The 27,121-nt window shown below is 35.6% G+C and overlaps 1 protein-coding gene across 2 annotated transcripts in view; it reads left to right on the top strand.

The window, feature by feature from the left end:
* Positions 1 to 14,655, top strand: part of LOC132553200 (LIM/homeobox protein Lhx9-like) — a 46,257-nt gene extending 31,602 nt beyond the window's left edge. For both annotated transcript variants that reach the window (XM_060217429.1, XM_060217428.1), the window contains exons 4-5: positions 11,722 to 11,939; positions 13,963 to 14,655. In XM_060217429.1, coding sequence (XP_060073412.1) covers positions 11,722 to 11,939; positions 13,963 to 14,253 — 509 coding nt within the window. In that variant the 3' untranslated portion in view covers positions 14,254 to 14,655. The remainder of the gene's footprint in view (positions 1 to 11,721; positions 11,940 to 13,962) is intronic.
* The last annotated feature ends 12,466 nt before the right edge of the window (positions 14,656 to 27,121 follow it).

Below are 27,121 nucleotides of genomic sequence, written 5' to 3'. Positions count from 1 at the left end.
GTATATGGTTACAGCTATATTCCACTGGACTAACCATAGTACGTGGTTACAGCTATATTGCACTGGACTAACCATAGTACATGGTTACAGCTATTTCCCGCTCGACTAACCATAGTACATAGTTACAGCTATGGATATTTGTATAACTTACTACTCTGCAATATATCTTTTTTCTTTGTATCTCTTGAGTGTTTCACATGTAAGTACTTTAAAAAAATAATTTGCACTCGTTTAATCAATTTGGAGAGAGAACTACGGTTTTGTTGAGTGAGAACTTTGATTTTGTTAGCATATCTGTTATTATAGGTTACCTGAGTGAACATCACCTGTCATCTCGATTTATGGAAAGATTTTAAGACGAGGTCCGGATATGTCGAGTGATAGTTCACTGTTAGCAAGTGATTCTGTGGTATAGCAAAAATAGTATAACACAAGATAGTGTGATATTCATTAATTTTTACTCTCTGAGAACTCTGTTTTACTAGGAATTATACTCTCTGAACTCTCACTAAGTACGCTACACAAACGTTTGGTCGGTTGATATGCTATCTGTGCTTGCAGCGTGAGGTATTACAGCACTTGAACCTTGTGATAACCCCGAGCAACAACAAATTTACACTTAAACTCTAGTTTTATAGTCACCCCTGGAGACTTGTCGCAGCAGCCTGATACGGCGTCGACGTCGTTATCGGGCCTGTCAGGGACGGGGCTAGGAAAACCTCGGAGGGCGGGGCCAAAGATAAGATTAACATAGACGGGCTCCAGCTATGGAAGTCTCGTGAGTTGTATTCCGACACTGGCGATGTAGTTTATGGTCAGTCCAGCGGAATAAACATTTCTGATTTGACCGCAGAATGTTACCGGCTGTATCTAAACAGAATGACCTAAGGTACTGATATGACTGTAGATATATACATCACTGATATGGTGAGATGATGGTAACCCATCGGAGTGAGTTTCTTCCGCCAAAACAGTACCAGAATGGTATTAGATGATAAAAGCATTCTCTTTGAACATTTTTTTAAAAATTCTAAATCTTGAGATAAGTGTTACTGCTGATCAGTTGATTAAATTGAATTCTTGAATATTCAGTTGGTAACACGTTCTAGGTAACATGACAGTATATGCTACAAAGCATAGTTAAGCACGTGTTTACCTACTAGTGATCAAAGCGATAACGAAGAACCGGTATAAATCTTCTTTAGCGACGTGCGAAGAAGGCTTTGTCAGGAACTCTACCATTTTCAGTGGGACTGTCGAAGAATACAATTCACCGGTTAATTCCACCCACACTATCATTTTAGAAAGATTGTGTGGATGTTATGCAATACCACGAACAGGTGGTTTATAGAAATACAATACGCAATCAATTAACGAATAAAAACCAAATTATAAATCTGTTTTAACGTCAGTGTGATGACCTACACGACATTAAATCTCGTCGACAGATTGTGAAAGATACACGAGATAGCAATTCAGCCCACGTTGATGAATAAGGTCAGACATATGTAGTCGATAAGTGTTGACTAATAGAGTAAGACATATGTAGTCGATAAGTGTTGACTAATAGACGTAGACACGTGTTGTCAAATCTTCAATTGAAGTGACGTATGTCTTGCCTAGTGATCTTACGGAGACAAAATGTCCATAAACCCCATTTCCTTGGTAAATATAGTCCCACAATGAAAAATCACAATAACACCGTGGGCGTGTGTAAGAACGGAACGTGACATTTGAAGTTTAGAAGGGTGTAAGTGCTGATGGATTGTCGTTCCTTTCTCTCCTAAAGACTCCCAGTGAATGTTTGTAACATTCTAAGATTATATCTGCGATATGATATCAACAATTATACGTCAATGTGATTATCAAATGTTTATGGAACTCATTATAATCCAGCACCTTATACGTGTGCCTCATTTGTATCTTTATATCTAAATATAACTGCCGATGTTGTATCGCATATCTTTATATCACAGTTGTTATTTTTGCGATAACATTTAGAAATCAACATACGTGATCATTTCTCGAAATTGTCTTAAAATAACCACTTGCTCCGGAAGTCGTAAATGTACATCCGCTGATAGGATCTTAAAGGATGGCGGTACTTTGTCTGTGTACTTCTGATATCCTTCCGCCCCTGAATGTAGGTGAAACTTTGACTGTGTGAACCCCGCAGCAACTCTTGACCTACATTTTTTGTGAATGGCTTTGTCATTAGTTTGCCTTACCTAATTGTGAAAAGGTCACGTGCATATGGGTGCCTCAGCTTGTCTTGATGTCATTGTTGCTTCAACTTCAGTCATCCACATTTGTCAATTTGAACTGATGATTTACCGTTTCTATCGAATGTTGGTAAAATGTTTCATCCAAGTTCATGACATCGATTAATTAAGATTAAAATGTTTCCTTTTAATATGAGATTGATAAAATCCAAATATTCTATGATATAGCCATTGTATATGGAATTGAATCAAATACGTGTGCAAGATTATTTACGTCGTGAAAAAAACATTCAAAAGACATACAACTAAATAACACCTTTCAATACAAATTTTGTATAAGATACAGTAGAGCCAAACTGCATCATACAGCTGTTTCGTCCTTTTAGGACTCGTCAGTGATGCTAAAGGCCAAAATCTGAAACCTTGAAGAAACTCAAAATTGGTCGAAAGTCCAAAAACAAGATGGAGAAGTGCACTAATCTCAAAATTCAGTAAAATTGATACATTTGAATATAGCATAATTTCAAAAGACTGTTCGTGCCACTATCAGTATGAATTAAAACCCCGTTGATCAAATGTCCATCAACAACGTCCAACACTCGCAGTCTCAAATATTGTGCAAAAGACATACAAATGATGAGGTTACTTTTGTTACATTTGACAAGTATATCCCTGCATGATGACATGACGAAAAATCGCCATTTAGAAATAGAGATGATATCTGGAAAGTAAAGTGAGCAATGGTATAATTCGACTAAGAATATCAATTGTCACGGATAGTTAAGATGATATCAATGTAATAATGCGGCTGTTGAATATTGTCTTGGGTACTGATGCCTATATTTTTTGACCGAACTTTGTATCTGACTCGTGATGTTTGTGTTCTGAAGGTATTACAGATCTTGTGAATATATTATCCGAGGTCAACAACAGTCGAGCACCTTACTACTAAGGCTGCCAAGCTACTAGCTGCCACAAAACGCTTTCGGCCACTTACGGGTCTTGTATCCAATCTTTAACGTCTTGTATTACGGCTTTGATCCGTGTCATGTTGTGTTCGTATACAAGAGCTCAAAACTCTACTTTTATTTGAGAACCTAAAGCAGGGATAGTATGATTACGTCAAACGGAGTTCAAACTCTAACAAAGACAAAGTCATAAACATGATGAAAAGAACATTGCATATAGTGTATTTCAAACCCGATAAATGACTTTGTTAAGTAAGAATATCTCAGTACATCTCCAGCATTTTCCATGTCAGTACTGATAGTATTTATTGCCAGTGTAATTAGAATAACATTTTTTAAAATAAAAAATATAAGAATAAATGATACTATCAAATATGTTGTGTCAAATACAAATATAACTTATGTGATACCGGAGAAGGAAAGTGAATACTCCCTCAATGAATACTAAAAAGCCCCGTATGTAGATGACGTAAGAATCAGTGTGTGTGGTGTTTACTGGGGAGAGGGGTAGTTATAGGGAGGGGGTATGGCTATACAATTTTACCTCTCTCCCCCACGTGGTTTCTGGCTCACTAATGCACCCTAATTGTTCCGTTTTATTTAATAAGGATAAAACAACTAGCATCAAACTAGCGTGTGTTCTTACAGTCAAAGAGCTCGAGTTTTGACTTGATGTTTTATCGTTTATATGCTGAGCTGTATGAAATATTTATTATTTTCTATCTCCGAGAGTAGCTCTCAGATTTTTTTTTTCTGTGAAGCTTATATATAAGGACGTTTCTGGACGAACTGAGAAATAAAAAGGAATGTGGCTCAAAAGACGATTTAGTAATGTAAAAACTATGGGCGTAATTCAGCTATTTACAGAAGACTTTGAGGAGTTTCAGTGTGTAGGGATATCTTTTGGATGATTTATCAAGGGTTTTAGAACCAAGAAACCGTTAGGGCTTGATCCAAGTTTTTTTTAAATGCATCCGGTCTCTTGCGAATCAGTGGTATTTACTGGCATAGATACAATGACAAAGAACGAAACATTTTCGTTTCTCTAGAAGTGTGATCACGTGATATACATCTATGTTACCAGTTTACTTAGATATAGAATTTTTGAAAAAGAATAATGGACGTGATACTGACAACAGTGAACAGTTGGTGACAATTAAACACGACAGGCTTAAACAATTTCTTACACAATGGCATTGGTATTTCATATAAACAGACCTAAAATAAGATGATAATAATAATAAAAAAAAAAAAAAATAGAAAAGAAGAAAAAAAAGGTCCACGTCATTTTTTATTCGTCTGGTTGTGTCGGCAATACAAAACAAAAAGCAGATAACATAATATAAGGGAAGTATTTTTCTTGAATATACATATGTTGCGAAAATGACCTAAGGTTTATTTTAATTATTCTTGAAATGTATTTTGATAAGTTCATGTGCACGAGGTTTTTTCTCGTCGTCAGTTTCTAGGGCTAAATTTTAGTTAATCATACGTTATCAAGTTTTATAGCCAAAGCGGTATATTGGAATCACGGGTCTTGTGATTTCGGAAATGTTTGTATGAGCACAAACACGCAATGTATTCGTTGGACATGGCATCCGTCAAAGATTGACATTCGTGTTTCAGAGACTAAACGATCTGTGAACTCTCGAACAGACATGAAGACAAAGGAAATCCTGACCAATTCAGAGTATTTCTTTTATACACTAAACTAAGGCTTTTACACACACACGTCAAAAGAGAAGATTGTCTGTACATCAAATTCCCTAAAGAAAAGCATTTCAACTTTCACAGTGTTTCACAGTCATTGTCTAGGAATATTTCGAAAAGTTTCGTTTGCTTTTCGATAGTAGTATTACTTCGTGAACAGAATGAACATTCTCTAGATGTTGAAAGGGATAAGTACCACAGAAGGAATGCTACACAGTGATGTTGGCAAGGACAGACGATCGCGTCAAAAACAACAGAGGGATACCGATATAGGTTGGCTGGGACTCTTTGATAAAAATCCCCTTTTATTTACTAGAGGTTACGTACAAGCTCGAAAGAAAATCACAGTACGCGATTCACAAGTTATATACATACTATATATTAAGTGTAGCTTTTGTTGTGTATCTTTGTGAATTATTTGTATGTGTTGCCGAGGAGGAACCTCGTGTATGTTGCTATTGCTTATTTTACCAATTAATATTACATCTACAATTCGTATACATTTATCAGAAGTGACCTTGACCTTTCAAAGGTAATGGCGACCATATGGAAAACATTAAATGGAATGTTTGAGAAAAATAACACGTGGGAAATATTGTAATAAAAGAGCGCCATTACAATCAAGGACCAATATAATAAAGTTCATAGGAAATTATGACAATATATTTTATACATATCTTCTTTTATTTTATTATTGAGTGAAAATTGAGTCTGAGAAACCGAGTTTGTTAGATTACTATGTTAAAAGAACATGCTTACATGGTATTATATACCTATGATCGCCGACATATTATTTTCTGGTTCCTTGATGAATAGAAAATTGAATACAAGTTTCTTCGTTATATTTGTTCCGTTTACATTGATAACAAATTTTGATATAATATCTCATACCAGTTATTGCCGTCCATGATGAAAGACGTTAGAATACGTCCCGGAAGGCTTATGCTTTATCCGCCCTGATCTAAAATTGCCTAATTACATTGGAACTTAAAAATAATATAAAATTTTGGAAGACTGCAAAGCGTTTATTTTATTTATATTTTTGTTAAGTGAGAAATAAACGTTTATTAAACTTTCATTAAAGTGAACTGAAGTTATGATAATGTTGTGTAGTTGTTATTTCCTTGATATTTTTTGTATTATTGTGACATATACGATTTTTAAAAGGAGATAACTGTCGCTGTTTAAGCTGTACTAAAAGGTAATCCTTTGCCAAGCGGAAGGTACATGATAAGCCAATACAAGACATTGCATGTCGTAATCCCTTTCTACTCATGACAATCTGTCGTGTACAGCTTAGTCGTAACATTGGTAAGATTGTTTAAAACTTGACCCTTTAAAGTATAATGATTAATCTCTGATCTTTTTTATCTTATTTTAATTCTTGCATTTTGTTTTTGATTTCCATAATCTCATTTTAATTTCCAAGCTTTGGTATCAAAAGAACTTTAATGATCATCCTCAACAACATGCATCGGCGCGATTTCAGTGGAATCAAGTCTAAATCCGATATTCTACAGCCAATCAGGGTCTCCTTGGGGAAATCCTTCCACATTCATAAATGGTCTGCTTTTATAAAGAGGCTCATCATAATCTGTACTATTATCAGGGGGAATTCATAACTACATACAGTTTTATGGATCAGAATCATTTTCGCTGATAGTTCCTGCAGCGGAATAATTTGTAAGCACCGTCGTGCACACCATGTTTAGTGTCGATCCGCCACAAAAAATGCTGTGCCCAGCGTGAAAGCTGTTCCGAACTTCGGGTCCGATAACAAGTACGTGATTTATAGTATCCCGCGCGGAGACATGAAAATGTCAGTTTCAAAAACCACGTGACATTTGTATCACACGGTAGGCGTATCGTGAAATATGGAATAGAACAGCATCGCTTTAACCGAGACAGCGCGAATAAAACAAACCAACGACCAGACTTCAGAGGTATCTGCACTTGAGTTGTAAAGGGACAGTTGAAAACTTCGTTTTTGTGTGAAAGAATCGGCTAATTAGACAGACTATCAGTTCGTCGTCATAGAAACTCGACAAACGAGGACAAGGGTAGGGAACCAGTTAGGAATTGCCGCTCTGCCAATCTATGTCTTATGTATCTGTGTAGAAAACTTGGAACTATAGTGAAAATGACAGAGGGGATGAGAATTAATGGCGGCTGTTAAAACCACGTGATAACATGGCAATAAGAATTATCACTCGATCTTCATGGGGGATCTTGTATAGCGATGGGGAGGGGGGGCTTCACTCTCTTGAACGAATAAAACGCCCCCTGTTGTCAAACACAATATATTTGAAGAGAGCACAATCAGCTTTATATGTTGATATAGATTTTAAACAAACAATATTACTTTTTTTCGAAAACAAAAATTAAAATGTATTATTATTATTTCAATCAATATTCATAAAGTTATAAGCAAAAATGACAGAAATGAGTATAACTGAAGATGATTTTTTGTTGATGACGAGAGCGTTGAAAGCTAGTCCGTGTTTATACCGATGGTAGAATCGCTTGTAAACCAGTCATTTGAGATGTTTTATGGTTACTTTTAAACCCAATTATTCTGAAACATCCACCTAGTGCTGAGTGATAGTTTAAAGACTTGCTGAAATGTTATTGCACTGAGAATAAATGGTTGCACAACAACAGCCCCAACAAATTCATAATAATTGTAACAGATGAGGATTAACATTCAGGTGCCGAGGTAATAACAAGACAGATTCTGACTCTTGTTTTGAATAAATTTTCTGGAAGACATATAAAAATGCCATAATATCACATCCAAACAGACGACATCACGAGATAATTATAACCTAATACAAACGTCATGTTAAGCAATAAAAACCTTACTTTTAGATGTTACGACTTCTAATAACTCTTGTGTTGATATGGTTGTCTAGAAGTGCATATTTAATATTTGATGTCAATAAAAAAAGGTTTATGTGCATCTTTGCTCTCTGTGTGTTTAATATGAAAAACATGAATTTCAAATCAATCTTAATTAAGCCACTGGGCGATGAAATAAACGTCTTTCTGATACACTTTGGTGTATTCAAATGTTATCCTATATTGGTTTATCGATGTTAAACTCTTTTTCTATCAATATGATTGAACGGTAGACTGACATGTATTGTTTTAATGCCAAGAAGAGTTTGTATTGCATTTTAGTGCGGTCCTATTCAATTATATGACTCTAATAATGAGATAGATTGTTGTCAATATTTGAATATGTTCCGAAAATAACACGTAAGGTTATAGCAAGATATGTGTTTGAAAAGGAGTCGAACTACGCTGAAAAGTCAAAATGTCATGTCAAGATATTTTACACCCCAGAGTCGATGAAACTGTCAGTCCATGAATTTGTCAGCGACAAACTTCATGCACATGCTCCCCATTACCCTTCCCTCCTCCCCTCGTAACTCGTAAGATCGGAAGTGAAACCGATTTGTCGTTGTAACCAAAGTCATAACTTCCTAGATGACTTCAGCGGAAGTTGAACTGGCAGATGACAGAAAAGCGACAACAGGTGCGCTCTTCTCTGATACAGATTGCCGTTATCAAGACGATATCGAGACTCGCATAAATAACCATGTACTGGGGAGGGGGGAGCCGCGAGATGGGGACGACGGATTTACGGTCGTGATGCGGAGGGTGCCAAATCGTGCGGAGCGGCCTGTAAAGCCTACATGCTTCTGTCAATGTAACGTAGGTGAAGTGGAGAGGGAGATGAAGGCGCTGATTGATGAAGAATTGGATTCACAATGAATGAACAAAAAATGCCCACAAAAATAGGACATATTTGCACCTGGGATAACTTTGCCTCGGCAGAAGTACACATAGATATAGAATGAAAGGAATGGGATGCTGATGAGTACCATAAGACAGTATATTGTCTGCGTTCTAAAAAGACATGGGGAGCTATGAAATATACAAAATTGTGCAAAAATGTCACAGAAGTTTAATTGAATAAACAAATTAACTTTTCAAAACAGCTAGATACATTATTGTCGAAGATACTGTTTGTCTGTTCAAGAACGCATATATGAAGCTATGAGTCAAATATTTTCATGTCAGAAAATACTAATCTAGGATATTTGGTAATCTAGTACAATAACCAGGACAAGCCTCTATTTGCATACACTACTAACATAATGTTATGGAACTGTTGTCATAGTATTAATTTTGAAGTTACAGAGCAGGCACATAAGATCACAAACTTTTCGATAAATCTTGACCACTATTAGTTTATATGATACTATAGAAGTTGACGAGGGCTGGTCTGTTATTAATTGGGTTTGATGCAGGAGGTAAGGTTGATTTATGTGGCGTGTTGATCGGGGAGAGTGCCGTGTATTTGGTATGTAGAGAAAGGCCTGGGTAATATCTATCACGCTGTTTACCACATCACTACCATGATAGTCAATACATAGGATCCAGACTCAAGACATATATCATTGTAAGCTTTACCTCAACATTTACAGTAAATTTCACACCATTTTCCAACATTAGAAAAAAAGTATCTGAACACGTCCGCGTCCATTGAGTAATTCGAAGCATTTTCTCACATAATTAGCGTTACTGAATCCGCCATCAAACCAATAATGTTTACCAGGTTTTCTAGCCTGACAAATAAAAATACTTGTAACGTATTCTGCTGACTTGATCAGATCTTACAGGAAAAAAGCACCTGTGTATCAGTTTTGTTACTTTGGACGTCAAAGTAATTTATATCTTTATCGTTCATAATAATTAATAAATATGGTCTATATGTTATGACTGAATCACTACAGACTACAGTAATCGTAAATGTAGAATAATCATTTCTCTTTATTACATTATATATTGATATTGTGTAAAACGATATCTTCCTAGCAGACATAACTTAAATGAGGTAAAGCAATGAAGATGTACTAAAATAGATATTAACATAGTATTGAACCGATAAATACTAAGATATAATACATTGATATACACTGAACATAAAAATATAGAAAAACATGATAAATCGTCATACTGTTAGCCAATCTATTGAAACACAAATACCAAATAGGTGTCTACTGGCAGAAAAAGGATAAAACATTGTTAAAATAGATATACTAAAATATATTAAATTGATTGACGTGCGAAAGTGTTATAACAAATATATACCTATACGTGTGATTATCTATATAATGCTGTCAATGTATTGTAACATGTTGATTTTGTAAAAATTATCATTGAAACATTGTAAACAGAAACATATTTTAACATACTCAATAAACACGTAAATACATCTAATGACGTCATGAAAAGATATTAATATAGGAAAATTGAAATGTAGGTAATATTATATCTTTAATTATAAAAAGATAAATAATAATTTCTATTAGCATGAACAAAGCTAAAACTATGATAAATATAAAGTTTATATGCTGGAATAGTGGTTTAAGAGAAAAATATCTATATTTTGACATTATGAACAAACAAAACCTTGATAGATAATAAATCCATAAAACAAATCAATACAAGAATTTTCCTTCCGTTAATAGTACCAGTGAAATCAACATGTTGATAAGTAAACAAAAACGATGTTCTCATCCAACCCTTTCAGGAGTACAGATATATTACTGAGTAGTGTTCGTATGTTGTACCAGACTAAACCTTCACAACGAATGGCACAATACACCTAAAGAGTATGTGGACACGCCCCCTTGTGAGGTGGCGTTGGTCTATATTATTCTTCGTATTTCGAAGTACTACTTTCAAGTGTTATGGAAATGTAACGAATTTCATTATCTAAACAGTACTCAGCTTAACCCTTGTACCCGAGAACCTCAATGAAATGTTAGAGGTGTTGTAACAAAGCATTTTGTGGCATAAAATTACGAACGCCCGAAGACTTACCAATGTGGTGTGATTGTACCAAATTTATCTTAACATCTGAGGACTTGTAATCATCCTTTAGATATTCTGTAGCATTATAACAACCATTTTGGGTCGTACTTACGGATGTTTTAACTGGGAGCTCTGTAATGATACTAATTTTCTTATTGTGAGGAGGGAGGGGTATTGAATACAGTCATGTTCAAGCCAAAATATCACAGGCGTTTAGGAATAAGAGCGTGAAAACCAAAAAAATACCTGATTCTATCACTGCAATGAAGACGGTTTTTAAATCGAGTGTAAATGCTGCCCTGGTCTGCTGGATTTTCCCTGCCAGTACTGATGGGGTAGGCAGGTTGTTTACTCCACACGCCATTGTTTCTTCGTCTGCCGTAAAGATAACATGGAATAGTTTTGAACATGAAAGCAGGAGTATATTATCATTCATTGAATACCACGCTCTGTGACTAAACAATCTCCGGTCCAATGTCAGTCCACGTTTCATCTTAACTAGACCGTCTTTGTAGTACTTGTGTTGATTTTACGATTGGAAACCATCGATAGTCTATGCAAGTTGTTGAAAATGATGGACAAATAACGTATACAATATAAACAAGCCGAGCCCACATTAACGCATTTCTCTCATCACTAACTGGAAAGACGTTATCGCATGGTTTGTCAGTGAATATAAAACTGATATTGGTTGAAAAGGAAGAATATATATATTTCAAAATTATTCCCGATAAAGTGCAGTTTTTTTTTGTTAAAAAATTGTTCACATATTGAGAACAAAAATTTGTAAGAAAGGTCACACGTTTGAAAGCTTTATTTTTTAAAGAAAGATTCGCGCTAACGATAAAAGTGTCCCGTGTTTAGTTGCGCATGTATATATGAACTGTTATTTAACTTTTTTCTATTTAAAATTAAAACGTTCCGTGCTGTTGCAGGGTTGGTTCCTGGAGATGGACACGAACGCGGAGGAGACATGATGCGGCAAGATGGTTACGGGACACATCCACCTCCGCGACAGAAAAGAGTGCGGACGTCGTTTAAACATCATCAGTTAAGGACGATGAAGTCGTACTTCGGACTGAATCATAACCCGGATGCCAAAGACCTCAAGCAGTTAGCGCAGAAAACGGGTCTCTCCAAACGCGTACTACAGGTAGGAACTTTGTATACTGTAATGTTTAGCCAAGGGTGGTTTTTCCAAGTGTCCTTTAAAACAGCCACAAAGTTGACTGAACTTGAAATTTCGTATGCATTATTGACAAGGGCACATGGGCGGTAAAGTAAACCATGAAGATTCATGCCTATGAAGGTGTTGATATTCTGCATGGGAAAAAGGAATACAGTACTGCCGTATAAATAGCACTTCTGAAAGCGATACCTCAGGCCTGGACACCTGTGTCGATCCGAAGCTGACATGATGATGGCTGGTGTGGGCGGAATATCACCGACACACAAAGACCAGCCAACATGAGTGTTTGGTCGACAGGGATCTCATAAGATAATCAAATATTTGAAGATATCTCGGTTCCAAGCATTGACACGATCTAAGCCTTTTACGCGAATTTAAACTAAGATTTTCCATGTCTTTTAGTGTTTTCTTAAAGATGTTTTCAAGTTTAAAGCAAAATTGAAGGTGTGAATTTGAAACTAGTGTATTGTTTAACAGTATTCGAATGTTATACCTTAGTGTACTGTCAACACAAAGGTACGAGTTAATTCATCTTATAGACACAGCACATACCCCCTGCTGTCCCGCATAAGCCGCCACCAAAATATCGCTACCATCCGGTACGCTTGTGTGGTTAGTTTTATTACATTTAACATCACGCAGATTGATATGAAAAGCACTTGTAATACCAACCAACTGCTGTTTCAAAACAATACAAATAAAACAATAGCGTCGACCAGAAAGGAAAATAAGAAAGGGGGTGGGGAGGGGGGGGGGGCATCAAAGTAAAACATCGAGACCAAGTTAGGCACAAGTGCAGAGAACATTTACTCTACAAAGAATTTAAATATATACAGTAAAACTTGAATATTGTTATCTTTTATTAACGTGGCTTGTTAATAGGCTTTTTATCTTGTGACATCACAGTCGAGACAAATTCTTTCTGCTGGACTAATGAAAGCTGACTTTCGACCGCCCATTCGATATACTAAGTTAGTAACATCTTACTTCTGACCGCCCACTGGCCGCACTAAGTTGTTGTACTCTGGCTTATGACCACCTTCATAGTCACTGACTACAGAGTAAAGGAGATACAGAAATATGCCGACAGAAAAAAGCGTTGTCAAACAATGTAACTCCCTTAATGTAGAAGATGAATGTAATTTTGGATTAATCTCTAGTAAATTTCAAAACCTAAAAGTGAGATATTGTTTGAACCCAACCCCCTCTCGTTTTTAAGGCTAGTCAGTTGTTAGATATCCAGAACATTAACGAATTATGTGCGTTAAGGAAATTTATTTGGGAAGCAACAAACTGAGAATCATACGTATTGTTTCATATAAAAGAGAATTATTCTCTATTTGTTGTGTTGTTGTGCTGAGCTGAGGGGCCAATGTCCTTAAGTTTTGAATAAAATTTGAATCATGAATCTATTGGTCACACTAAGTTAGTGTGCTCTGCCTTACGACCGCCTATTGGCCAAACTTAGTGTGCTCCGACTTACGACCGCCTTTTCGATAGACCCATCCAGTTGATATATTTCTTAGAAACTTTATCGATCGAGGATCAGGAGATGTCTGGAACTGAACATTCCTGGAGAATTCAGAGTCTCTGTGGACCGTTAATGATAGTTTTGCTTTAAGGGCCTAACGCCACGATCAGCGCACCTGCTGTCGCATTCCCCCATCTTCAATGAGGTGCGCGTGCGCCAAAACGTATGCGGGTGCATCCATTAGAGCACGTGCAACCAATCGACGTTCTAATTAATATACACGTGCTGAAGAGGGTTCTAACATGATTCTTCTTTCTCTCAATTTTAACTCAGTATCATGTTACCTTTCTTTAAGAAGCAATCGACATTCACTTTTTAAAATACGTTTTAAAATGCATTTAAGAATGTTGTTCTGGTTGTCGATTACAAGGTGTACTTAGAATCAATGATATCTAATGAGCATGCTGTCTTATAAACATCCTTTCTTACAATCTTCTTTCTAAACATATTCTACAGGTCTGGTTCCAGAACGCTAGAGCTAAGTACAGAAGGAACGTACTCAAACAGGACGACAAACCTGGCGGGGGCGGAAGTCAGGGCGGAAGTCAAGCAGGAGACAGTCCCGAGGATGAGAAATCCAAAGAGAACCAATCGCTATCCGAGATGACTGACAGCGGCTCCCCAGCTATGTCTGACATCAGCTCGTCCCCCTCGTTATCAGAACTGCACAGTAGCCATATGGAATCGGACCACTCAAGCAGTAGTTTATCAGATCTGTTTACAAACTCCATTAATTCAATCAGTTAGATCAACGATCACTTGTGTTCAATAACGAAACAATCAATACGTTTATTGTTCAAAAGAAAATGCCAGAATCAAAATGTTTGAAGCAATTTGTTCTTGACGCTCTGTTGGTGTTGAACAGTTGATAGTCTGTTTTAGAAGGAATTCGGCTAAATGTGTGTGACGAGTTCGAATAAAAAGACATCGGATATCATAAAATACTTTGACCAAAATGAACGTTCACATATAGAAGCTGTACGACAACTTCTGGTCGACAAATTCATCTGAAGCAAAAGGCTTTGAGTGCTCTGAGTACCGTGAAATAGATGGTGTTATCTATACTGCGGTATGTTTTGGACCACATTGGTATATGGTGTGATAGTGCTAAAATGATATTATATTATAAGTAAATGATATTTGTTTTCATTATGTGTGCAATGGTGTCAATCTGTGTATTTTACAATCTTTCTGTTTCCTTGATACATTGTACCTCACTTATTACCAAACCCATAGTGAAGGACGATAAGTGTAAATCAGATGTGTCTGTGATATTCTCTAACTATTCTACTGATCTGCTTTAGTATTACGCCTTTTTAACATTTAACACTATTTATAGGCTGTTTGTCTGGTTAGATACTGACCAAAACAACACAGGGATAGGGTAGAACTAATGGTGAAATCAAACAGAAAGCAACATTTGTAACGTCGTTGTTGGACCTTTTTTTAAATAGCAAGACAGAAATAGAAATAACCATTTTACAAAAGTTCTGTTTTTACTCGCTTGAAAATGTTCATAATTTTCCATGTAGAAAATCTGGTTTTGAATATTTGTCTCGTAGTCAGAGCTACCGCTTCTGAATAGACTCGGACGCAAATATTGACAGCGTCTTCACAGACCTTGTTTATTTTCATATATAATGAAGGATACAACTAGTCTTTTTCTCTGTCTAATTTCTAGAGTATTTTTATAAGTTACAAATCTGATTAATTTCTTATCCAGTTACAATTTCAACTAAATAATAGATATATTAATTATTACACAGTTACAGATAAATACGTTCTAGTGAATTATTACACAGTTACAGATAAATACGTTCTACTGAATTATTACACAGTTACAGATAAATACGTTCTACTGAATTATTACACAGTTACAGATAAATACGTTCTAGTGAATTATTACACAGTTACAGATAAATACGTTCTAATTAATTATTACACAGTTACAGATAAATACGTTCTAGTGAATTATTACACAGTTACAGATAAATACGTTCTAGTGAATTATTACACAGTTACAGATAAATACGTTCTAGTGAATTATTACACAGTTACAGATAAATACGTTCTAGTGAATTATTACACATACAGTTACAGATAAATACGTTCTAGTGAATTATTACATACACAGTTACAGATAAATACGTTCTAGTGAATTATTACACAGTTACAGATAAATACGTTCTAGTGAATTATTACACATACAGTTACAGATAAATACGTTCTAGTGAATTATTACACAGTTACAGATAAATACGTTCTAGTGAATTATTACACAGTTACAGATAAATACGTTCTAATTAATTATTACACAGTTACAGATAAATACGTTCTAGTGAATTATTACACAGTTACAGATAAATACGTTCTAGTGAATTATTACACAGTTACAGATAAATACGTTCTAGTGAATTATTACACAGTTACAGATAAATACGTTCTAATGAATTATTACACAGTTACAGATAAATACGTTCTACTGAATTATTACACAGTTACAGATAAATACGTTCTAGTGAATTATTACACAGTTACAGATAAATACGTTCTACTGAATTATTACACAGTTACAGATAAATACGTTCTAGTGAATTATTACACAGTTACAGATAAATACGTTCTAGTGAATTATTACACAGTTACAGATAAATACGTTCTAGTGAATTATTACACAGTTACAGATAAATACGTTCTAGTGAATTATTACACATACAGTTACAGATAATTACGTTCTAGTGAATTATTACACAGTTACAGATAAATACGTTCTAGTGAATTATTACACATACAGTTACAGATAAATACGTTCTAGTGAATTATTACACACAATTATTACATAATTATTACACACACAGTTACAGATAAATACGTTCTAGTGAATTATTACACAGTTACAGATAAATACGTTCTAGTGAATTATTACACAGTTACAGATAAATACGTTCTAGTGAATCATTACACGTTCTAGTGAATTATTACACAGTTACAGATAAATACGTTCTACTGAATTATTACACAGTTACAGATAAATACGTTCTAGTGAATTATTACACAGTTACAGATAAATACGCTCTAGTGAATTATTACACAGTTACAGATAAATACGTTCTACTGAATTATTACACAGTTACAGATAAATACGTTCTAGTGAATTATTACACAGTTACAGATAAATACGTTCTAGTGAATTATTACACAGTTACAGATAAATACGTTCTACTGAATTATTACACAGTTACAGATAAATACGTTCTAGTGAATTATTACACAGTTACAGATAAATACGTTCTACTGAATTATTACACAGTTACAGATAAATACGTTCTACTGAATTATTACACAGTTACAGATAAATACGTTCTAGTGAATTATTACACAGTTACAGATAAAAACGTTCTAGTGAATTATTACACAGTTACAGATAAATACGCTCTAGTGAATTATTACACAGTTACAGATAAATACGTTCTAGTGAATTATTACACAGTTACAGATAAATACGTTCTAGTGAATTATTACACACACAGTTACAGATAAATACGTTCTAGTGAATTATTACACAGTTACAGATAAATACGTTCTAGTGAATTATTACACAGTTACAGATAAATACGTTCTACTGAATTATTACACAGTTACAGATAAATACGTTCTAGTGAATTATTACACAGTTACAGATAAATAAGTTCTAGTGAATTATTACACACACAGTTACAGATAAATACGTTCTACTGAATTATTACATACACAGTTACAGATAAATACGTTCTACTGAATTATTACATACACAGTTACAGATAAATACGTTTTAGTGAATTATTACACAGTTACAGATAAAAACGTTCTAGTGAATTATTACACAGTTACAGATAAATACGTTCTAGTGAATTATTACACAGTTACAGATAAAAACGTTCTAGTGAATTATTACACAGTTACAGATAAATACGTTCTACTGAATTATTACATACACAGTTACAGATAAATACTTATTACATACAGAGATCATTATTGCCACATTTATGATTAATTTGCAGTCTACAATTACGGGCAGATTATTATGCTCTTAAAATCCAGACATCTACAGGTACTGTGGACATGAAGATCGATTAATATACAAAGTTCAGTTTCTGTCAAAATTGTGAAATAAATCCTTTAGAACACATCTAAACACATTTCTATAAAATGAGGTACTGGGGAATTACATCAGTAGTTTCAATAAAATACGTAACATTAATTACCAGGTGACAGTTTATGTTTAGTTACTATCGAGTTTGACTGATGATATAGTGACCATGTTTACTGCATGTACTGTCAATTGTTCATTATCAAAGATGTTTTACTTGTCAATGGTGTCGAGATGTGCTAGAGGTCCCTAATTTTATTTATAAACCCATTGTTGTTTATTCCCGAAACTATTTCAATTGTAATGATCTATCTTTGTATACACATCTAAATATCGTATTTTAATTTTATATCGCTGTTCTTCAATCAACCGGAAGTGACGTCACTCGTTCGGTTTTTAAAATTTTGTTTTACATAATTATTACATTGTTGTTTATTGATTAAAGTACCTGTATGTATAACTACTACAGTTGATGTATATAAGAATCTTTGGCGTTTTCATTTCTGGCAAAAATGAATTCAGACCTGCCTATTCTGTGGGAATTGTAACACGACGTAATGTACACGTTCGGACATATCAAAAGGCACCTGGTAGTATCTCTGACATATCAGACGACACCTGGTTGTATCTCTGACATATCAGACGACACCTGTTAGTATCTCTGACATATCAGACGACACCTGGTTGTATCTCTGACATATCAGACGACACTTGGTAGTATCTCTGACATATCAGAATACACTTGGTTGTATCTCTGACATATCAAACGACACTTGGTTGTATCTCTGACATATCAAACGACACCTGGTTGTATCTCTGACATATCAGACGACACTTGGTTAGTATCTCTGACATATCAGAAGACATTTGGTAGTATATCTGACATATCAGACGACACCTGTTAGTATCTCTGACATATCAGACGACACCTGGTAATTTCTCTGACATATCAGACGACACCTGGCTGTATATCTGACATATCATACGAAACTTGGTAGTTTCTCTGACATATCAGGCGACACTTGGTAGTATCTGTGACATATCAGAAGACACTTGGTAGTATCTGTGACATATCAGACGACACTTGCTAGTATCCCTGACATATCAAACTACACTTGATAGTATCTCTGACATATCAGAAGACACTTGGTAGTATCTCTGACATATCAGACGACACATAGTAATGTCTCTGACATATCGGACGACACTTGGTAGTATCTCTGACATATCAAACGACACTTGGTAGTAGGAAAAAAGATGACTGCCAGCTATGATGTAAATTATCCAAACCTAGGGCGTTCGTCTGTCACACAAGAACAGCTATTCATGTCTGACAATAGAAACACACATGTCAATCTGCTTCAACATATACACCTCTTAATCTATATCTATACGATGAAATGTATGTTATGTATACTTTTGTACTTTTATGAATACGTACATTTACGTATATACAAGTATACAATTTCACCTGTACAATCATACATCATTAAATAAATAGACATCACCATATAAGAGGATTGTGACGTCACGACATGGAGACGGTCGTTGTGTTTCTCGGAAATATACTGAAATAGAAGATTGGGACTTCAAAATTGCATGAAACTTGGATTTCATGCGATATAGGCAAGTGGTTGAGAAGACCATCATTGTAGACGGAGAAAATAGAAAACGATGTAAAAGAAATGGTAAAGGAGTTGAAAAACCGCATCAGTCACCTCGAGTGTTTGTTCAATTTGAAATGAGGTAAATCCTAAATGAAAATGCTGTAGAGTACAGATCAACAGACTACTTACTACATGTAAAATTATCTAAGCAACACGACTGTCGTACACAGATAAAATGATAAACAATAAAGAAAACAATCAGAAAACAAGTTGGATCCCGGAACTTCAACCAAAAATGGAAAGGATCGCTTGGACTCGGACAAAGAAGAAATACGGAAATTCTTACCAACATTTGGAGTATCATCTGTCGGTAACGAGAGGGTCAACAAGATAAGACTTGGAAAATCACAAAACGTAAATAGAGAGGCCTGCTCTTGATACTTTGGACTCACTAGAAACAAAGAAAACAGTATTCAGGAACATTCAGAATATGAAAAAAACAACCAACTGAAAACATTCTAGAGTATGGATAAGAAATGATGACCTTACAAAAGAAAAGGAAAACAGCCTTGAGGAAGAAACGAAAAAAACAACAGAAAGAGGAATTTGCGGGATCTATTTACTGGGTACGGGCACTACCATTGGACAGGCGGGTCATTCAGAAAGTGAAACAGAAAAAAATTATTATAATAATTAGGGTTTGTAGTCATTGGAGACACATAGACAGAAAATAAATCAACTCTATGTATGTTAGATATGGATAAAGAGGCAATTAATGACTGCGTTGATTAATGACTAGAAAGTTTGGCCTCACGCGCTTAAAATTCCACATAAAGAGCCGTGTGATAAAATATTGATCACTCTGAAACTTCAGTATTTATAAATATGCAATCAACGACACATGAATGCGCACACAATTTTGTTCTTTCACGCAAACAAAAATTATTTAACATATGTTATACCCAGAATACCCACATATATATACAATTAAAAAATTACATGCATATTTGTGTTTGCCTGTATACAATGATTTTTTTATGTAAACAGTTATATATATATATATATATACTCGTAACCATCATTAGGCGTATACATCGATAATGGATAGATGTGCTAGGAGTAATTTTTTTTCGTGCTTATATTTATTTATTTATCCGAAAATAATTACTTATTCATATGTTTACGATTATGTATGTACATGAGAACATGTACAATTAGGAATTTTGATGAATAAGATAGCATGTTTACGTCTATATTTGTACACACGTGCGCTCAGAAGAATGTAAACGTTATTACATCACTACATAATTAAACTGATTTAATAATGTGATAGAAAATGTGGTTCATTTGAATAGTCTATCATACAAATCAATTCGATAGTCTTCTGTATCTTGCGTATCAAACGATATCGTCAACCACATCATCTTATTCATTACTCAATCTTCATAGAAGGATTTTCTGGCACGTAACAGAGTGCTGTGCCTCATGACCGCCTGGTATAGATCATACTTTACCAACCCAATAATACAGCACGGATACCGCCAACGCCGATATACCCACAGTGTTAACAAAGTGACAGACACATAAAATAAATAAAATTAGTATCGGAATATTTAAAAACACGAGGACTGATTGATGCAGGGATGTCATTTATCAGCTCTACTGTTCCCCGAGTGCTTAAGGATGTGTACCCGAAGACTGGTGTCATTTGGTCAGTTTATGTCGAAGAGGTAGCACTCTAAAGTACACAAGACAAATGACTTTTGCAAAATGGACAAAATCGCTGAAAGAGAAGTGATTCAATATTTGCCTAAGAAAGGGTTAGCACCTAAGGATATCGATATTTCTTTAAAAGTGGCATTGAGAACTTTACAAACTTGACAAATGTTGATAGATAATGCAATATGTCCACCAAGAGTCAAACCCTTAAATATGAGGCTCACAACTTATCAATCATCCCTCGTATAGTTATAAGTTCTTCCTCTCAGAAATAGAAGAGCAACCTGATATCAATGACATAGTATCAAACATTGGCCAATAAACACGTGTTAGTCGACAGACATCTTTGGTTTTAGCAGCAAAATATCCTATTATTAACTGATGTCTCAAGATACATCTCTTTTAATTGCTATATCTGAACGAAGAGTACATTGAATGAAAGCATTGGGAAGGATTAATGTAGAATTCTCTCTTGTGTCAAAAGGTCTCATAACCAACAGAAATAGTGGCGACATTAAAATAATAGGCAGTAAGGAGACACAAGCTGCAGTAAAAGGAGACATCAAAACGGTAGTAAACCAGGAGACATCAAACAAAACAGCCAAAAAGGGGCAATACACCAAAACATCAGATAACAGGGAGACGCCAAAACATCTGTTAACATGGAGACACAAAAATATCAGTTAACAAGGTAATAACAAAACATCAGTTAACAGGAGGATACCAAAACATCAGTTAACAGGGAGATATCAAAACATCAGTTAACAGGGAGATACCAAAACATTAGTTACCAGGGAGACATCAAAACACCAGTTAACAGGGAGACACCAAAATATCAGAAAACAGGGAGATACCAAAATATTAGTTACCAAGGAGACACCAAAACATCAGTTAACAGGGAGATAACAAAACATCAGTTCACAGGGAGACACCAAAACTTCAGTTAACAGGGAGATACCAAAACATCAGTTAACAGGGAGACACCAAACCATCAGTTAACAGGGAAATACCAAACCATCAGTTAACAGGGAAATACCAAAACATCAGTTAACAGGGAGACACCAAAACACCAGTTAACAGGGAGACACCAAAATATCAGAAAACAGGGAGATACCAAAACATCAGTTAACAGGGAGACACCAAAACAACAGTTAACAGGGCCACATCAAACCATTAGTTAACAGGGAGACACCAAAATCAGTTAATAGGGAGATACCAAAACATCGATTAACAGGGAGACACCAAACCATCAGTTAACATGGAGACAGCAAAACATCAGTTAACAGGGAGACACCAAAATGTCAGTTAACTGGGAGACACCAAAACATCAGTTAACAGGAAGACACCTAAAAATCAGTTAACAGGGAGATCACAAAACATCAGTTAACAAGGAGACACCAAACCATCAGTTAACAGGGAGACACCAAATCATCAGTTAACAAGGAGATACCAAAACATCAGTTAACAGGGAGACACCAAAAAATCAGTTAACATGGAGATACTGAAACAGCCGTTAACAGGGAGATACCAAAACATCAGTCAACAGAGAGATGCCAAAACATCAGTTAACAGGGAGATCACAAAACATCAGTTAACAGGGAGATAACAAAATATCAGTTAACAGGGAGACACCAAAAATCAGTTAACAGGGAGACACCAAAACATCAGTCAAAAAGGAGATACCAAAACATCAGTTAACAGGGAGACACCAAAAATCAGTTAACAGGGAGACACCAAAACATCAGTTAACAGGGAGACACCAAAAAATCAGTTAACAGGGAGAAACCGAAACAGCCGTTAACAGAGAGGCGTCAAAACATCAGTTAACAGGGAGACACCAAACCATCACTTAACAGGTAGACACCAAAACATCAGTTAACAGGGAGACACAAAAACATCAGAAAACAGGGAGATACCAAAACATCAGTTAACAGGGAGATACCAAAACGTCAGTTAACAGGGAGACACCAAAAAATCAGTTAACAGGGAGATATCGAAACAATCCTTAACAGGTAGTTACCAAAAACATCAGAAAACAAGGATATACCAAAACATCAGTTAACAGGGAGACACAAACATATTAGTTAACAGGGACACACCAAAACATCAGTTAACAGGGAGATACCAAAACATCAGTAAACGTGAATATGGAAAACAGTAGGAGCCGGAGAATAATCATAACAAAAGAAAAAAAAATGAGCCCTTCAACATACATAAGGCGTGGTCTGTTGCTCCGGAAGGGTTTGACGGAAGGGACACTTGTAATTTAATTACCGGGTACACCCGTCTCTTGACTAAAATCATAGACCTTCCATCAAGTTAGAGACTTCTGTACACGAAGTCAGTTTTTTTTGTTTCTTTAATACAAATGAATTTGCCGATAAAGTGCTTATGTACAATCTGGTTTGGCTTTCCACAATAAGTTATATTGAAATGTGTCAAATTAAATTATCAGTACCTTTCAAAACTGCGGTGGTCTTATTCAGTTGAAAGCATTTCTCTGCGGGGTGAAAAAATTAAAATAAGGTGTCAGTAATTACTCAATACTTTAACACACCTTTAAACAACATCATCTTTGTGGGATAAGCGAAACTGACTAGATTTGTTGTACTTTTCTTACCCAAGTCGCTTCCTAAACCTCGAAATTTAGGGCCTTACCATCACTGACTAGTCCTAGAAGGACGAAACAACTGTATGATGTAGCATCACTGACTAGTCCTAGAAGGACGAAACAGCTGTATGATGCAGTTTAATTTATTGCTTGGCTCTACCGAATATAACGCTGGATTTGTAGTCTACACCCGTGTGTCTTTTATAGATTTTTGATTTGGGTGGACTTATAGGTGTGTACTTGAAGCAATGGAAACAGATCGACATAAACACTGCCGGTGTACCGGGATTTTATCACCGGCCACAGACTTCATTGATGAAAGCCTGGTAGATAGGCAAGTGCTCGACCAAACCTTCTAATTATCCGGCCTCCGTATTGTGTGTTACTGTACCCATGGGTTCGGTGCCAGCAAACATTGATCGGTAGAAATGGGAGCCTTCTCAACTCCCACATCGGACATATATCTCCTCAAAATGTCAGAATGTCCGGGGAGTTACCACGGCACAAATCACAAACATCGCGCTTTTGTTTCTGATCTATGACATTGGTACATCATAACGGTAATACACAGCACGTGCATCCTATCGGTATACTTACAGCACGTGCGTAAATCGCACGCTGGATAGTTTATGTATGGCGATATACTGGAATTTTATACATGTTTCAGGTTCCTTCTACAACAGATTAATTTTCTCCCTGTTTGCTGTAGCTTTGTCTTGATCAACAATAGAAGTAGCCATTACCACGGATATGGTCGGACACGAGGATGAAAGGGGTCTACACGAATACCCTTTATCAAAAGGAATTATAGCATATTCCCCGTAGTCCCGTGGTGCATAATTTCTTGAATGTTAGCACTGCAAACTAACGAAATCAAAGAAAAGTTCCACGAAATTCAATAACACAAGTAAATACATCAGACTACTGACGAAAACGGCCAACATAAACTCTATAACATCAGTTCCTCAGAAAAGTCAACACACGGGATTGTTGTGTCGGGAAATGTTAAAGCGAGCAGATAGCTATTATGATGATTATGATATGAACATTTACATGCCTATAATATTTTATAATCAAACCACGCTCTGACGATGTTGGTAAAATAGAAAAAATGTAGATTTACATGCCATTGTGTTTCACTGGGAAAATAAAGAGAACAAACTAATCAAATCAATGTGACGTTCTCAATAGAATGACTGAGGCACTAACAACATTTGATATACTAACTATGTTTCCACAACTAATAGTGTTTACATGTCGATTTTAAATATCTTGTTCTCAGTATCACGATTTCCCTGTCAGATGCTCACAAATGTCAGATAAACACATCAAAGCACAGGGATGCGAGGGTACGGAATGATACAGATTATGGGAGAGGGGGGGTATGGTTGTCACAATGATCTTATTGGGAAATATTCTTTTACCTTGTGTGATATGAAGTTGGACATAAGTAAGCCTGGTGGTTCCGTTGTATACCTTATTCTGATTTGGAAACGTGACATTTCTTACCAAGTTTACCATATTAACCAAGGTTTATATGGTAGTTTGGTCAAAGGAAGAGAAGACGCTTTCACTTCTGAAACACCTGGTCTTATTCTCCTTTTACATAGTTGTCCGTGTAAACATTTTGTGTGTGTGTGTGTGTGTGTGTGTGTGTGTGTGTGTGTGTGTGTGTGTGTGTGTGTGTGTGAGGGTGTGTGTGTGTGTGTGTGTGTGGGTGTGGGTGTGGGTGTGTGTGTGTGTGTGTGTGTGTGATGTTTTGTCTTCGTTTACAACATGATGCGGTTGACAAGTTGATCTTTTCTGTGTTGTTTTCGACAAAATCTTTCAAGGAATAAGAATATTTCCAACTCGGATGATGATGGCGACCATGAAATCTTAAATGTCTGTATTATTCAAAACCCTTGTACAAAACAGTATGAACACTTTCTACATATTCTTTACGAAGGAAATAGTGTCGGTCAAGCTTAACGTACAGTTTACTGGAAAGCTGTAAGTCTGAAGCAAAGATCGATGTAAGCGGGTTATCTAGAAGATTTTGTATTATCTTTGATTTCAAGTACGACAGGACTTAACAATATCGATTGACATGGCATACCGTTTTTACATCTTAAATACGTGTAAATTATAACAACGAGTTCAAGCACACATATTACCAAGGCTGCAGGTGATTTGACCAGAAGAAACATAAAGACATATATTGTGATAATGATATACATTCCTACTAAGCTGACAGTTCTTACTCAGTACTGCTCAGTTGTAAAAAGGACATTAAAAACGATCACATTCACAGTTAAAATAAAAATGACACTGTCATAAACGGCATTCGACACTTGATTTTTGTCTTCGGCACATTTACAAAATTTCTACGGTCCCAAAAGGTTACAAATACCAATGGTCTTGTTCAACCTTGTAAGCATTCACTGTCATCACAACGGAACGAAATTTAAAGTAAACATGTGGTCAGTTGTAATGCGACTTTAACTCTTAGAACGAAATATTTGGCAGAGAAATATTGGTAATTTTACAAAAAATGGAGGCTGATTTCAGTCGTTTCGCTTTGTCGCGTTGGCAGTGACAGGATCTACAAATATTGAATTAATAAAAAAGGGACTGTCTAATGCGAAATGCAACTTCTGCAAAGATAATCTCGAATCCAAACAACATTTACTTTTACAAAAATAATATGTACGTGTTTATTTCTCGACACTATGACACTCACAAGCTTTCTGTAACATATGCTATATTCGGCTGTCACCATTTGGAGTAAAATCCGTGCCTAGTTGTCAATATAATCATTCTCTCCACAAAATGGCATATTTGGAAATCGAGAAATAAAAATCAGGTTTGAACACAACATTGAACTAAACAGTGTAAAGTTAAAATATATTTTTTTTTCTAAATGAATATTTAAATACTAAAATATTCAGATAAATTTTCCTTTGTATGGGACTCATCAATAAATATTATTGACGTTTGAAAAATATATAATACGGTGTTGTAGTACAGCTGTAAGATTACATTATATAATGGTATTACATGGTTAATTTTACATAAGAACAGCGTGGTGTACGCGTGAAGCTTAATGTAAGCTTCTACATGTACAAGCCAGGTGTGAAATTTAAGGGTTATGAGTTCATATGACTTGTTATTAAATTTTAAGCTAAAAAAAACCCCCAGCATACTGTACATCTTAAAAATTCACATATATAGAACCTAGATAATGTTGATATAATATGAACAAAGTAAATTTTAAACGAAAAATTAGCATGGAGCTGAAATGTATTGGCAAAAGAAAGTATAATTGATCGATTGAGAATTGGATTAAATTGTCTGCAATACATGCATTTTAAATTAAGGGAGGGAGGAGGTGTGTGGGGGGTGTGGGGGTGTGGGGGGTGTGAGGTGGGGGTGGGGGGTGGGGTTGTGAGTTCAACTCTGGCGGGGAGGGGGAAGGGGGATGGTATCCTGAGTTCAATTCTAGCCTTCTTTCTTGTCTTAAATGTACTGAGGGCTTAGAATAAGATATATTGTATTTCACATTAAAAA

The sequence above is a fragment of the Ylistrum balloti genome, unplaced genomic scaffold (assembly GCF_031769215.1).
Source record: "Ylistrum balloti isolate Yb309-2 unplaced genomic scaffold, AGI_CSIRO_Ybal_v1 Utg370310, whole genome shotgun sequence".
Taxonomy (NCBI): Eukaryota; Metazoa; Mollusca; class Bivalvia; order Pectinida; family Pectinidae; genus Ylistrum; species Ylistrum balloti.
Note: the sequence above shows the minus strand (reverse complement) of the source record. Positions and strands in the feature narration are given on the sequence as shown.